The sequence below is a fragment of the Callithrix jacchus genome, chromosome 5, assembly GCF_049354715.1.
Source record: "Callithrix jacchus isolate 240 chromosome 5, calJac240_pri, whole genome shotgun sequence".
Taxonomy (NCBI): Eukaryota; Metazoa; Chordata; class Mammalia; order Primates; family Cebidae; genus Callithrix; species Callithrix jacchus.
This window is the reverse complement of record NC_133506.1, coordinates 124,939,288-124,955,218: the sequence shown is the minus strand read 5'-3', so window position 1 is coordinate 124,955,218 and position 15,931 is coordinate 124,939,288. Positions and strand designations below refer to the sequence as shown.

Here is a 15,931-nt window from a genome sequence, read left to right as displayed (position 1 = left end):
CTTTTTTTTTTACTGAATGCCAGCTTGCAGTTAAATGAAATATGTGTTGAGGAAAACATAACATCACTTGTTAAACAGCACATACCTGATGCCAAATTATCAGCCAAAAGCGAAGGAAAACTTGTTTATACATTACCCTTAGAAAGAACAAATAAATTTCCAGGTAATGTACACAAACACTGCAAAATAAAATATGTAAATAATAGTCATCATGATAATCATAATTATTATTACAACTAACATTTATCAAGGTCTTATAGTATGCTCAGGTATTGAAACATAATCAAAAGAATAGTATAATAACTGAATTATTTTCTGTATAGTAGGAAATAGTATTATATTCTAATCGTTTTATTGTAATGCCTGGGTGCTTTAGAAAGCTTCTTTTAGTCCTTCCTCCCTTGTAGTGTGTAATATAATATTCTAATATTCATAAATGTACACAAACACAAATAGTTGAAAACCTCTGGCTTGCGCACTATATTAAACAACCCTGTGATGTGGCTATCTCTCTTGGTGAGACTTTTGCAATAACTTTGTGTTTTTCAGGCTAATGCATAAAAGTTTACTAGTTATGTTTGTTGTTCAGGGAATCTATTCCTTGACAATGGGCACTAGGAGGGCCTGCATTGGTGGTTGAAACCATTAACCTTGCTCTATGTGTGGCTAAGAAAGACATATACATTTCCCCACAAAGTCATTCAAATACGCATTTTATGGTGACAACACAATCATTCCTTAGAATCATCAGGTAAAGTGTTAAGTACATTCTAATTAGCACTTTTTAACAGTAATTATAATTTAAAGAAAATCTGTAAACATTTGAGGTAGAATGATGAATGACGCATAATATTCACTAGCAATTTCTTACTTATTTTCTACCTTTCTGTATGTGATATTCTAGTCAAGACAAAAAGCTTTTAACTTATCCTTTTGCCCAAGCAGGAGCTCCAGATCGAAGCCTCAGGACTTCTGTAATCACCCTAGCATTAGAATTAGGTTTTTATTTAAGCTTAATTTAACCACTCTGATTCAAATCCGTGTGGGCAGGGGCATTGTTCATTGCTTCGTGAACAATGACTGATTCATAAGTGTATTTTGGTGAATGAACTAAAGAATGAAAAGATATAAAATTGCTAGCGGGAATAATCACTATCACAATTCCAGGAAAATTCCCTGATTCAATTTCACATCCTCTGCCTATTAGATCTCGTGAATTTTTTCTTCCATTGTTAAAAGCAGAATACTTTTAAATAGTTTATATTCTATGTCCTTCGTTTAACAAGTATTTTCTGAACTACAGAAGATGCTGCACCATCCAACTAATTCTCGAGAAATTAATTCCTCCTTTTTTAGTTATAGCATAAATGGCTCCCGTTTATAACTGTTCTCTAGAAGACAGTCTTCAATTAATTAGGCTTAGAGTTGAAAAATCCAAAGTTTCACAATTAACTAAATTTTAAAAGCAAGTCAGAAGAAACTAAGATCAAATTTTAATAGACATGCAAATGAATATAAATTAATATTTGATAATAAGAAAGTAATATTTGGGTTGTAATATAGGATGTAAAATAGAAAATAATATATAGAATTTGCAGAATAAGGTTATCTATTATAAAATGTTCATTTTCAAATGTCTTTGATATATCACAAGTATAATTTCATATATTTGTGCTCATTAGTTTGAAAAATTGTCTTCAGTTCATTTGTGAGTCTTGTTTTAATTCACTGTTGTGTGTGTATTCTTTAGAACTTTACAAGGATCTCGATAGCTATCCTGACCTAGGAATTGAGAATTACGGTGTTTCCATGACAACTTTAAATGAAGTATTCCTGAAACTAGAAGGAAAATCAACAATTAATGAATTGGGTAAATAAAATGCATGAAAATTATTATGTAAAAGTATTCACAAGACCCAGTGCAGCATATATTTCAAGAACACATTTTTCCAAAGATGTGATTACAAAATGTGGGGTTCATGATGAAGGCTCTTCTTAGACAAGCTTGTGTAAAAATAAAACGCATCCCTGTCAACATTGCCTTGTAGTTAAAAATAACCCATTTTTCTGCATCCAAGGCTCGCTGCACTCATTGTATCCCTGGGCTTCCAGGAGCAATTTCAGATAAAACATTTATTTTAAATAGTTATTAATATAAAACATGAACGCCCCAGATCTATAACACTTAAGAACCCCAAACAATACTTTAAAAATGAAACTATTAAATTTCTGTACACTAGTGATAATAAAATCTGAATTAAACATATTGTACTGTTCCACAGATCTCAGATTCTCTGGTGTCAGGTTTTTAATTCTTCTTTTTTCATTATGTTAGAAATTGGACAATATCTGTCAACCTATTTTCAAAGTCACAAATAACTTACTCTCTTGTGTTTAGACCGTTTTGAAGCTGAACCTAATAAACTCTCTATTTCTGATAATGTACTTTTCCATTCTAACATTTTCATTTGTTCTTTTGTAGAGTTTTAGTTTCTTTTCTATTTCTCATCTGCTCCTAATATTGTCCATATTTCCAGTAGATCTTATAACATATTTATCATAGTTATTTTTAAACTCATGTATTTTAATTCTAACATGTGGACCATGTGACGGATGACCCTTATCTGTAACTGACTTTTTTTTCCTCTTCCCTATGAGTTATATTTCCTTGCTTCTTCATATGTCTTGAAATTGTATTTTATCATGGGCATTACTGCCACAAAACAGGAGCACTGAGGTAAACAGTGCCCAGAAAATGGCATGAATCTTACTCTGTCCACATCCACGCTAATGTGGATGGCAGAACTGATCGACTTTGCATTTGCAGGCATCTGGGCTTTTGCACAGGTTTTATTAGATTCAGCTCACTCCCATCTTCGAATGTTTTAAAGGTAGAATCAGGTCTTTCCCTTAGACATGATTTTGAATTATAGCACTGGAAAAATTCTATATATTTCTCTATAGCCCCACTATCAAATATCTCCATAACAGGATTAATCTCACTGATTTTCAGCCTGCCATCACTTTCATTTATTTGTTAGTATTTCTTTATTATTTATTTGTATATATCTCTCTCTACTCTCTCATTCAGTGACTGGCCCCTAGTGGACTAATGTATTACACAAAAGGAAGCACCCAAAAACCCTGATGACGTCTTGCTCAAGACGCTGTGCGGCTTCTTGTGTCTCTCTCTGTTTTTTTCAGTACTGCCCCCAGCTACTGGTGTACTGTTTCTAGGCACTTAGGAAGGGCTCCATGAAAAAAAGTTGGTAGATGGTGTAAATTCGTTTTGTGGCTAAGGTACCACATGATTCTAGTCAGTTATATCAGCTCACATATAACCAGAGTTTGTGTAATCTTGGCTGCTTTCTCTTAACCTACCTTTGGGGGTTTTCTCCTTTTTCCTTTCTCTGCCATGCCCCTAAAGATGAAAGCTTCCACAGGAATCTTTTCCCCCTAGAAATGTTTTCTTCCTCTATACATGTTAGGTATTTTTTAGCTTTCTTTGTGCTCTCGCCCATCTGATGGATTAAAAATAACTAATATTTTTCCCTTGGTAAGACCAGGTGGCAGTCTCTTGCAACTAATGAGAAGCAGAATATCCCTGAATTATTCTTTTAATATACTTTTGACCACTATTTTAAGATCCTTACGTCTTCCTTCACATGTGTTGTTGTGTCCTGTTGTACTTATACATTTTTGGGTATGTGCTTTTTGAGGTTTGATATTAGGCTTATTTTCACATTATACAATGGATATCATCCTGGGTATCCAGAGATTACAGAGAATACACCAAAGAATGCAGTCTCAGAAACTGAATAGTTTTGAAATCTCTGCAGTAACAACAATTTATAGCTAACTCTCAGTTTGTAGCTTGTCATTTACAGTTTACTCCCAGTTCAGAGCATGTCAATTTGTAGCTTAATCGAACATGTGAAATAGTTGTTTCCTTCACTAATTTTCCAAGTCATTCCTAAGCACTGTGATGACCTTAACTATTCATCTTGATCTCTGTAATGTATTGTCTGTATCCAAATTACCTAAGGTCTCCTTTCTATCCCTTTGTTCAAGAAATGAATATTTCATCTATTTCTCTATTTTAAGGCAGTAATCAGCAAAACCACAACATACCTATAGTAATGCAGAACAGTCTAATCAAGATATATACCATTAACAGAGTAAATCCCTTTTGTAAGCTCCATAAAGTTCATATGAATTGCTTATTTTATTTTTGCAGACATTGCTACTTTGGGAGAAGTACAAGTGGAAAAAGCTGGCGACACTGAAAAGCTTGTTGAATTGGAACAAGTCCTCTCTTCACTTAACAAGATGAGAAAGACAATAGGTGGTGTGTCTCTCTGGCGACAGCAATTATGTACAATTGCAAGAGTTCGCTTGTTAAAGTTAAAGCATGAAAGAAAAGCTCTTTTAGCACTGTAGGTATCAGTTGCCACAGGCTTTTTTTTTTTAACTTAATGCATTAAAAAGAAAATCCGAGGTTTAAAGGCAAGAGAAAAAACACGAAAATATGAGAATAGATTTTTGCATTTACAAAACTGGATAAAGTATAAAACGCAGTTTAGTCAATGGTCCTAGTAGTTACCTATTAGGAGACTGGTGGGTGGAATTTGTAATCTTCTAGAGACATTTGTAGAAAAAAAGTTGGAGTAATGTTAAGTTTTCCCGTAATGTTTTCTCTCTCAAATTCTCCACTCTTGTACGTGACAGATGCATTGGACTGTTTCTCCCAGTATCTATATGCCAGTGCCCTACATTAGCCATTAGCTAACCATATAGCATCTGACTCTTCTCTGGGTACACTGACTGTTTCATTGTTATCCTACAGACCCTTCCTTACATGTCCTGACTTCCCTTCAGCCCTTTTTAGTGAAAGTAGTTCATTCTCCTTATCTGCTGTGTATAATAGGCACCATCCCTGCTCCCAAGAAGCACATCACCTCCCATTAGCACTGTGGTGCCCATGGTTCCCTGACTGTCAGTCAGTACTTTGTCTTTGAATACTCTAAGCAATAAAAGATACAAGACCTGGCACATAATTGAATTTCAAAAAATACTTGCCAAACAAATAAATAATGAAAGTACATTGAGAAATTATGACAAACAGATTTGCATAGTTTAAGAAAAATCTTTCATATGAATCTGGCAACAGTGTATGAAAAGTCTAGAGAGAGTGAAAAGTGGAGGAATGCCAGCCATTTGGCAAGATTTCAGACAAGATGTAATTAAAAATTGAGAATGGAGAAAGGTTCCAAAGTAAAAAATATGACTGTATAGTAAGATTTTTAAATTTATTCTCACTGGGAAATATAGGAGAATAAGCAACAGAAAGTGATTTTGAAATTTGAGATTGGATACTAAAGAAATCATGTGTCCACTAATGAAAACAGGAATTATGAGGAGTGGATATGAATAAAATTGGGAGTAAAGCACTGATGATGAATTAGACAGCAGAAAGGGAAAGCATCACAGTGGAAGCACAGGAGCAAGGTAGAATCTTGACAAATTTTATGGGATATCCAATGGCCAAAACGCAACAGGGAAAATGAACAAAGGACAAATCTACGGTTTATCATCTCCAATTTGGAGGTAGTGAAAGAGCAAACTACTGAAGAAATGTGACAGATAATTATGTGTTTAATTTTTATAATTTCTTTATCCCATCACATTATAAACTGCTCAGATATGATTAGATTAGGAAAAGACATTGCATTCATGTTGGCAATTTTCTTTTGTGTAGGCTATTAATTCTAATAGTTGGATTTTGCCCTTTTCTGGTGGACTATATTGACATCAAAATGTATTACGACAGTTACACTTTGGAACTTTCTCCTCATTTGTACTTCCTTGCTCCTGGACAACAACCACATGACCCTCTCACTCAATTATTGATCATCAATAAAACAGGTAAGGTGGTCAATACTTTACCTCCAAATACATTTGCTGTTCAGAGCAGTACTTACAAAACATAATCATGAGAAAGAAAATAGCTTTCCACTTATTCAGCATGTGTTAAAAAACAATTTATGAAACTTGGAGGTAATAAATACAGGCCCCGAAAGAAGCAGGAATTGGGGAATTCTTTTCTTTTCTTTTTCTTTTTTTTTTTTGAGACGGAGTTTCACTCTTGTTGCCCAGGCTGGAGGGCAATGGCATGATCTCAGCTCACCACACCCTGCGCCTTCTGGGTTCACACGATTTCCTGCCTCAGCCTCCTGGGTAGCTGGGATTACAGGCATGTGTGACCACACCCGACTAATTTTGTATTTTTAGTATAGACAGGGTTTCTCCATGTTGGTCAGGCTGGTCTCAAACTCCTGACCTCAGGTGATCTGCCTGCCTCAGCCTCCCAAAGTGGAGAAACATTATCTGATAGCAACTTGCAAAATGAAAGCATTCGTACCAAAAAAGCATTTTAACAGATTAATTGGGATTTGATTATCATGCCATATAATTTACCCATTTAAGTGTACAATTCCATGGTTTATAGTGTATTTGTAAAATTGTGAAACCATCTCTACAATCCGTTTTAGAATATTTTTATCATCCCAAAAAGAAACCCAATATCAAATAGCAATTACCCCCATGTAGTTCTTCCCCACAGTCCTAGGCAATCACAAATTTACTTTCTGTCTCTATTCATTTGTCTACTCTGAACATGTAAGAGCAATGGACTCATACAATATGTGATATTTGGTGACTGACTTCTTTCACTTAGCATGTTTTCAAAGTTTATGTTGTAGCATTTATCTATGTATCAATACTTCCTTTTTATTGTTGAGTAATATTCTATTCTATGGTTATACTACAATTTTTATCATTCATCACCGGATGGATTTTTTTTAACAATAATTGGATATTATGAAAAATGCTGCTATAAAAGTTCATGTACACGTTTTTGTTTGAACATATGTTTTCATTTCTCTGGGGTGTAATCATAAAAGTAGAATTGTTGGGTCATGTGGCAACTTGTTTAGCCTTTGAAGGACCTTCCAAACTGTTTTTCAAAGTGACTGCACCACTTTATATTCATACCAGCAATTTTTGAGGATTCCACTTTCTATATACGTTTCCCAACATTTTTGTTTGTTTGTTTTTTCTTTACATGCATCATGGTGTATGTCAAGTGGTATCTTGTGATTTTGATTTGTATTTTGCTAATGGCCAGTAATGTCGAGCATCTTTTCATGTGATAACTGATCCATTGTACATCTTCTTTGTAAAAATGTCTATTTTCTTTGCCCATTTTTAAGATGGATTGTCTTTATTATTGGGTTCTAAATGTTATTTATATAGTCTAAATAAAATTATCTTATCAGATACAGTAGGTCTTCATTATTCAGATTCTGTATCTAAGAATTTTTCTCTTCACTAAAATTTATTGGTAACCCCCAAATACATATCTGTTGCACTTTCATGATATTTACAGATATGCTCTAAGAAGTGAACATTTTTAGTCACCTGATGTACACATTTTCAACAGAGATTGACCAAATGACACTGCCTTCTTGTTTTAGCTTTCATGCTATAAACAGATGCCTTTTATTGAAGTCTATTTCATTCTACATTTTTCACGTTTTTGTGGTGATTTTGCTATTTAAAATGACACAAAGCATAGTGCTGAAGTGTCATCTAATGTTTCTAAATGGAAGAAGGCTGTGACATGTCTTTTTCTAGTTTTTTTTTAGTGTTTTCATTATGAACAGATGTTGAATTTGTCAAATGTTTTCTCGGTGTTTACTGAGATGATCATGTGACTTTTATATCATATTATTTTCAGATATTAAACCAACCTTGCATTTATAGGATAAATTCTACTTGGTCGTGGTGCATAATCCTTTCCATTTTCTGCTAGATGCGGTTTTCTAGGGTTTTGTTGATAATGTTTTGTATCTCTATTCATAAGGGATATTGTTCTGTAGTTTTATTCTATGGTGATGTCTTTAAAGATCAGGGTAATACTTGCTGCATATAATAAGTTGGCAAATATTCCCTGAACTTTCTTTCTTTTTTGACACTTTGTGAAAGATTGACAATTCTTCTTTATTAGGTAGAAATGTACTAGTGTAGCTATCTGGGTGAGGGATTTTCTTTATGGGAAGTTTTGTAATTAGTAATTCAATCTGTTAATTGTTACAAGTCTCTTTACATTTTATATTTCTTCTTGTATCAGTTTGACAGTTTCTATCTTTATAGGAATTTTTCCATTATACTGTATTATCTAATTTATTGTCCAAACATATTCCATTTTAATCCTTTTTATCTATAGGATTGGTATTCATACCCTTTTTTTGCTCTTGATCTTAGTAATTTTCATTTTATTTTACTTTTTCTTGGTCATCCTAGCTAAGGGTTCATCAATTTTGTTGACGCTTTCAAAGAACCAACTTCTAGCTTAATTGTCTCTGTTGGTTTTCTTTTGTCTGCGTTACTCATTTCCAAACCAATATTCTTTGTTTCCTTTCTTTCTGTTTGCCTTGTATTTAGCTTGTTCCTCTCTTTTCAGTGTCTTAACACAAAAGTTTCACTTACCGATTTGATATTTTTCCTCTTTTATTTAACATAGGTGTTTACAGCTATAAACTTCCCTCTAAGCTCTGCTTTCACTGCATAGCATAAGCTTTGGTGTATTATGTTTTAATTTGTATTTATCTCAAAATATTATCTAACTTTCCTTGTGACTTCTTTTCTGACTCATTGGTTATTTGGGAGCAGACTTTTTAGTTTCCAGAAATTTGTGATTTTCTAAGTTTTTGTTGTTGAACTTTGAATTCCTCCCCTGTGGTCAGAGATCATAGTTTATAAAATTTCAACCTTTTTCAGTGCATTGAAGCTGGTTTGATGTTCTTGCCTATAGCTCATCTTGGAGAATATTCCTTGTGCACTTGAGAAGAATGTGCATTCTGCTGTTAGGTGAAAATTTTTCAGTTTCACTCTTCAGTGCTATTTTGTATTTTGAGTCTCTGTTAAAATTGCATATATGATTATAAATGTTGTAACTTCCTGATGTTTTGACCTTGTTTTGACCATTTCATCATTATAAAATGTCTCATTATTTCTAGTAACATTTTTTATCTATCTTGTCTGATATAGAAGAGCCACTCCAGTTTTCTTATGGTCTTGTTTTGCATGATGTACTGTTCCATCTTCTGCTTTCCATCTATTTGTATTCACCATTTAATTTGTATCAATGAAATTTAATATGCATCCCCTGTAAATTTAATTTAATTTAATATGTGTCTCCTATAAACAGTATATAGTTGAATAATGTTTTTAAATACAATCTGCCAATCTATGCCTTTTGAGTGTATTATTAATCATATTCACCTACTTTCACTAATAAGGTAATATTTATATCTGCCAGTTTTTTGTTTGTTTTCTGAATGTCTCATGTCATTTTTGTTCCTCTATTTCTTCTTTACTGTTTTCTCTTACACTGAGTATTTTCTAGTTTAATGATTTAATTCTTTTAATATTTTTTGATATATTTTTGAATTATGTTCTTAGTGGTTTTTTGGGCTTAGAATATACATCTTAACTTATTTTAATCTACTTAAAGTTTACACAAATTTAAGATTAATGTTACAAAGTCTACAAGTACATACTTGCTCTCCTTTGTTCTCTCAGCTTCTTTAAAAGATATGACATCATATAAAGTAATGATTGTACCAATGTATTGCTGGTTTTAAAACATATAGATGTATTATGTGTAATAATAACATCAAAATGTGGAATAGTGAATACAGACATATAAAATGAAAGAGTTAAGATTATTTGCCATTTCTAGTTATCTTCATTTGTTCCTGTGAATTTATATTATCACTTTATGTGATTTCCTTACTCCAATACAGCTAGGTCCACCTGCCTCCTTTGTGCCATTTTTTTCAAATATTTTATATGTCTATATTTTATAGCCTTGATAATAAAATTATATACATAATGCATTATACAAATGCTTTTAAAATGAGTTACTACGAGAGAAAGAAAACCATGCATTTATACTACCAATTATAAGTACATAGTTGTTTTTGTCAATCCTCCTTGGCCTTTCACTTGGATTCAGATTGCCATCTGGGGTTATTTGCTTTCAGTTTTAAGTATTTCTTATAAGGCAAGTCTTTGTAAAAAAAAATTCTATTATACCTTCATCTTTTTATTATTTATTATTTTTATTTTTATAGACTAGGAGGATAAAAGTACAGTTTTGCTACATGGATATATTGTGTAGAGATGAAGTCTGAGCTTTTAGCATAACCAGCACTCAAATAGTATACATTGTACCTATTACTGCCATCATCTTTGAAAGCCAGTTTTGCTAAATGTAAGATGTTTGGCTGAATTTTTTTCAGCACTTTGAATATGTCATTTTGCTGTGTTGTGTCTTCCTTTGTTTCTGATGAAATATCAGCTGGGTTCATATTGGTGTTTCCTTATACATCATTAAGAAAACATTCTCTTTGCCTTTGTCTTCACCATTTTTACTCTGATGGGTCTGGGTTTGGATCTCTTTTCACATATCCTACTTGGAGTTTGTTGAAATTCTCAGATGTACAAAGTTTTCAATCAAGTCGGTGAGTTTTCAGTCATTATTTCTTCAGTGGTTCTTTTCCTCTTCCTTTATCTTGCTCCTCTTCTTGTGGTACTTCCATGCATGTGAAATAGTGTGATTAATGATATCCCACATTTTTCTTAGATTGTGGGTTTTTTTGTTATTATTCTTCAGATTGCATAATCATATTTAATCTATCTTCAGGTTTGCTAATTCTTTCTGCTGATCATTCAAATCTACTGTTGAGCTCCTCCAGTGAATTTTTCAATTATTGTACTTTCAACTCCAGAATTTCTATTTGGCTCTTTATTTAAAAAAAACTTTTTATTGGTATGATGTATTTGAACAGACATTGTCATCATACCTTTCTTTACTTTTCTAAACATGTTTTCTTTTGGTTCTTTGAGCATACTTACAATAGCTGGTTTGTAGTCTGTTTTTTATATTTGTTACCTGGGCCTATCAAAGGCAGTTCTCGTTGCTTACTTTTTTTTCCTGTATAAGGGTGACACTTTCTTATTTTTTTAAGATGTCTCATAATTTTGGTTGAAAACTGGACATTTAAAATAATACTTTGTAACAACTTTGGATAATGTCTTGAAGCTTATTATTATTTGCTTATTTCCCCTGCTTTATACAACTCTGATGCCATTCTTTAGAGACATAACTTTGCCAAGTGCATTGTTCTTCTGAGATGGCAATAAATTTGGCAGACATTTCGTTGACTCTTTCCCTGATCTCTCCATTAAACCAACTAACTCTACTGGTGTCACATTCAGTTGTTAGTCACCACCAGTAGCAAGCTGATTGGTCGGTTGTTTTCAAAAATGCTCATATGCACAAATTGCTCCACAGTTTAATCCAATTACAGTAATTCCCTCTCATTTGAAACATTACAAGATCCCTAGTAGATGCCTGAAACCATAGAGAGTACCAAACCTAATAGCCATCAGTGAGAACACATTTCTGTTCATGTTTTTTGTCCACAGATTTATTGCCTTTGCCATCTTAACTAAGCACTTATCATGTCCTGTGGCCATAACTTTTACAGTTTGAGGTGCAACAGCAAGACTAGCATGAGTTTCTTTTTTCTTCTTCACAATTCACAGAAGAGATTTGCTAAGATATGAGCAACCTCAGCATACAATTTTTTTATTTCCTTATTAAGTCAACACCTTTCACCTTTTCACTTAAAGGAATCAATATACGGCTTCTCTCTGACATATCCAAATTGCCAGCATTACTCCTCTTGTGCTTTGGGGCCACTATTAAGTAAAATAAGGGTTACTTAAACACAAGTGCTGTGATGTTTTGATAGTAGATCTGATAACTGAGGTGGCTACTAAGTGACTAATGAGTAGGCAGCATATGCAACGTGGACACACTGGGCAAAGGTCTGATTCATATCTTACAAAGGACAGAGTGGACAATATGAGATTTCATCAAGCTGCTCAGAATGGCATGCAATTTAAAACTTATACATTTTTTTCTGAAATTTTTCATTTTGTATTTTAGAACTTCAGTGGACTAAAAGTAACTAGAACAGCGGAAAATGAAACCATGGATAAGGGAGCACTAATATAAATATGGTCTTGTTTGTAGGAAAAGTCTTTGAGGCCAGTTATTGAGGTTTGTCCTTGCCACAGAAGGGCTCTTCTTAACTGTTTCGCTGCTCTCTCTAGTCAACTTTTAGTTGGTGTATGGTTTAACCTAGTGAATTGCAATCACCTGTCAGTTGCTTACCATCAAAATCTTGATGGTTTTTAGTGCACTCTTAGGCCTGAATCTCCCCAAACTCTGTTCCAGCTAAAGTCAGTTTCCTTAGGGAGAGTTTCAGCACATGCTATTCTTATGGCTTGCCTGTGCTCCTGAAACAAGAATCTCACTGTTGCTTCAGATTTGGAAGCATGGATCATGCCTGATTCTCTTGGTGTGGAGACCCTGTTTTATAAGCAGGGTAGTTGGTGGGGGTGGTAGCCTCTGGTCTTCTCAGCTTGCCTCTCTTGTCATGGAAACTCTACCCTCCACATGAGATGGAACAAGGATGATTGTGACCCAGTGTTTTTGGCCCCTTATGCCTACAGGAGAGCTTCCACCTAGGATCAGGGACTGGGTGGAGGAAGAGACCTCCAGATCTTTTAGCCACTCTTACCTGGTATTGATCTTCTGTAACACTGTTGTGGGGAAATGAGAAAAGTTGATGGGCAGCCCCTCCCAGGAATATACTGTAGCCCTGAACTGGGCTTGGGGAAGAAGGATCCCTGGTTCTTGGCTACACCCTTTTAGAGTAAAGCTTCTCTTAGACAGATCTGGGAAGGAAGTGAGGAGTGGAGGGATCAGGTGGTGACTTAAATGCCACAATTTCATAGTGTTTTTACTTAGATTTAGTAGATTTTATTAAATATATGTGTCATCATTTTCTGTATGCTCTTAGAACAATTTTAAAAGATTTTAATTTGTTGGTTTTAAGGAATTTTTATAAGTTATGATTGTTTTTCTGGGGAGAAGGTCTACAGAGCTACTCACATCGCTAGTCTACGTGTTGCCTTCCTGTGTCAAGAAAATTTTGAAAATTAATTAATAATCTAGCAGTAATAAAGTGAGTTTTAGCAAATTTAGTGGTTAATCAATAGAAGTTATCTGTATCATTAAAGGTATCATCATTAAATGATAATGATACAGATACAAAGTTATCTGTATCATTCTTGGTTATGGCCATTCATTGTAAGATTCTAAAAAGAAATCCATGTTGAAAGACATTTGGCACTAAAAAAATCTTTTACATTAATAGTAATCATAAGCAAATAAAAATATGAAGTACAATTTAAAAAATCAAAAAAAATCATGAAGTAATTCCATGAGAAACAAATAGGTATTTTAATTCACATTAACAAGCATGTGGAAAATATCCTGACAGTCCATATTACTGCATCACATAACATTAATTGTAATTTGACTACATAACTTGACATTATTTTTTTTTAGTTTTGTGATATCTAACGTCTTTACACATTAGGGGCAAGCATTGATGACTTTATACATTCTTTGGAACACCAGAAGATAGCTTTAGAAGTGGATGCATTTGGAACTAGAAATGGTACTGATGACCCATCTTATAATGGAGCCATCACAGTGTGTGGTAATGAAAAGGTATGCAGGTCTCTAATAATCTTTCTGAAAAAATGTGAAAAGCTAACCTAATATCAATATACCCAGGCCTCCAACTTCAGAAATACTGAAAAAATGAAAAACAAATACTGTTTTCATTTATTACTTAGTGAATTGTATTCACTGGCATAAATCATGTGTCAATCATTGTCTACTGGCACAAACTATTAGCAAAATATATGCTATAGAATACCTACTGTCAAGTCCTTATTTAAGTTCAAAAATTTTGTATTTCCTCTCAAGGATTTTATAATACATGTATTCCAAAACTTCTGTTTTGTTCTTAAGCAATAAACACCGAACATATGATTATAGCAAGCTATCTGGTGTCCTAAATATCAGATACATGATTTTGTTTTACTATATACATAAACATAATAAAGTGAGTTTTAGCAAAATCATATACATGATTTTGTTTTGATTTATTTATAGTATATGCTTTTACTTATACAGTGTTTGGCCCTTTATTTTGATTATTTGACACCATATAAAAACATAATATCTTAAATTTAAATATGGAAATTTGACTTTTTTAGAAAACAAAATGAAAATATATGAGAACTTATATCCTTATTTTTTATATTTTAGAATTACAGCTTTTCGTTAGCATGCAATGCCAAAAGATTGAATTGCTTCCCAGTTCTTATGGATGTTGTTAGTAATGGGCTACTTGGAATGGTTAAACCATCAGTACGTATCCATACTGAAAGAGGTACATTTTTGGGGGTAAGTATATACAGTCTTACAATTCCTGATTCTCTTCTGTCAGGAATCTCCCAGATCACCTGTTTAAATGCTGGAATCTTGTCTTTATTGAGTAAACCACTGCATAATAAATTAACATTTGGACTGATTCTAGTTCTGTGACTTTGGAAAATCAATACCTTTTCAGAGCCTCATTTTTTAAAAGTAAAATAAAGCTAACAAAACATTTTTCAAAGAGAATATGAAGCAATAAAAATGAAATCGTACAGCAGTGTGACTAGCACAAGAATAATGAACAAATGAAACAAAGGAGAAAAGAAGGAAGGAGTGAACAAATGGATGAAGGAAAGAATGAAGGAAGGAATGAAGGAAGAAAGGGGCTTTATTGTTACTTATAGAAATTTTACAAAAGAAATTCAAGACAAAGTTCAGGCTAGAATTGCAGACTGTCTACATCAGAATTACTGCAGATTCTTGTCAAAAATATTAATTCCCCTGCCCTATTCCAGACCAATCAAACACTTTTCTTTATGGAGATGATGAGAGGATGAAATTTATTTTTAAACAACAGGCCAAGTGATTGGAATATATACAGACCTTTAAGTTTAGAACCAGAATACCTATCACAGTTTGTAATGATTCCTTTTTAATTATTGTATACATATATTTCTCCCTATCAGAGAATTCTTTAAGCATAAACATCATGTGTGTTTTTTGTTTTTGTTTTTGTTTTTTTGAGATGGAGCCTCGCTCTCGTTACCCAGACTGGAGTGCAATGGCGCAATCTCGGCTCACCGCCACCTCCGCCTCCCGGGTCCAGGCAATTCTCCTGCCTCAGCCTCCCGAGCAGCTGGGATTACAGGCGCGCGCCACAACGCCCAGCCAATTTTTTTTTTGTATTTCTAGTAGAGACGGGGTTTCACCATGTTGACCAGGATGGTCTCGATCTCTTGACAACGTGATCCACCCGCCTCGGCCTCCCAAAGTGCTGGGATCACAGGCTTGAGCCACCGCGCCCGGCCAACATCATGTGTTTTTAACACTATATAAATACCTTGTACCTAGGGAAAACCTGCAACATGATAAACATGAAACAACTTAATTGTTAAGTACATAAGTCAGTGTTAGGGTCATCAAATTATCTACATCCCACTCCAGGGTTTTATGATAATATGTATGGCTAATAATCATGTACTCCTATATACATAAAATAGACCACATATCTGTCATTCTTTTACATTTACTTTTAGAAGCAGGGTCTCGCTCTGCCACCCAGCCGAAGTGCAGTGGCGGAATGATAGCTCACTGTAACCTCGAACTCCTGGGCTCAAGAGATCCTCCCATGTTGGCCTTCCAAAGTGCTGGGATTACAGGTGTGAGTCACTGTACCCAGCTGCCATTATTATTTTTGTATGTTTCAGTGAGATATTCAGTTACCTTCTCACACCATATTTCACTGTGTGCTCAGGAGGCAAAACTTCCTTTAATTAA

General features: G+C 34.0%; 1 protein-coding gene across 3 annotated transcripts in view; it reads left to right on the top strand.

Moving 5' to 3' along the window:
* The window catches only part of ABCA8 (ATP binding cassette subfamily A member 8), a 96,920-nt gene that overhangs the window by 49,512 nt on the left and 31,477 nt on the right, over positions 1-15,931 (top strand). For all 3 annotated transcript variants that reach the window (XM_078374507.1, XM_035301639.3, XM_035301638.3), the window contains 6 exons: positions 24-163; positions 1,751-1,870; positions 4,238-4,436; positions 5,759-5,925; positions 13,584-13,717; positions 14,324-14,461. In XM_078374507.1, coding sequence (XP_078230633.1) covers positions 24-163; positions 1,751-1,870; positions 4,238-4,436; positions 5,759-5,925; positions 13,584-13,717; positions 14,324-14,461 — 898 coding nt within the window. The remainder of the gene's footprint in view (positions 1-23; positions 164-1,750; positions 1,871-4,237; positions 4,437-5,758; positions 5,926-13,583; positions 13,718-14,323; positions 14,462-15,931) is intronic.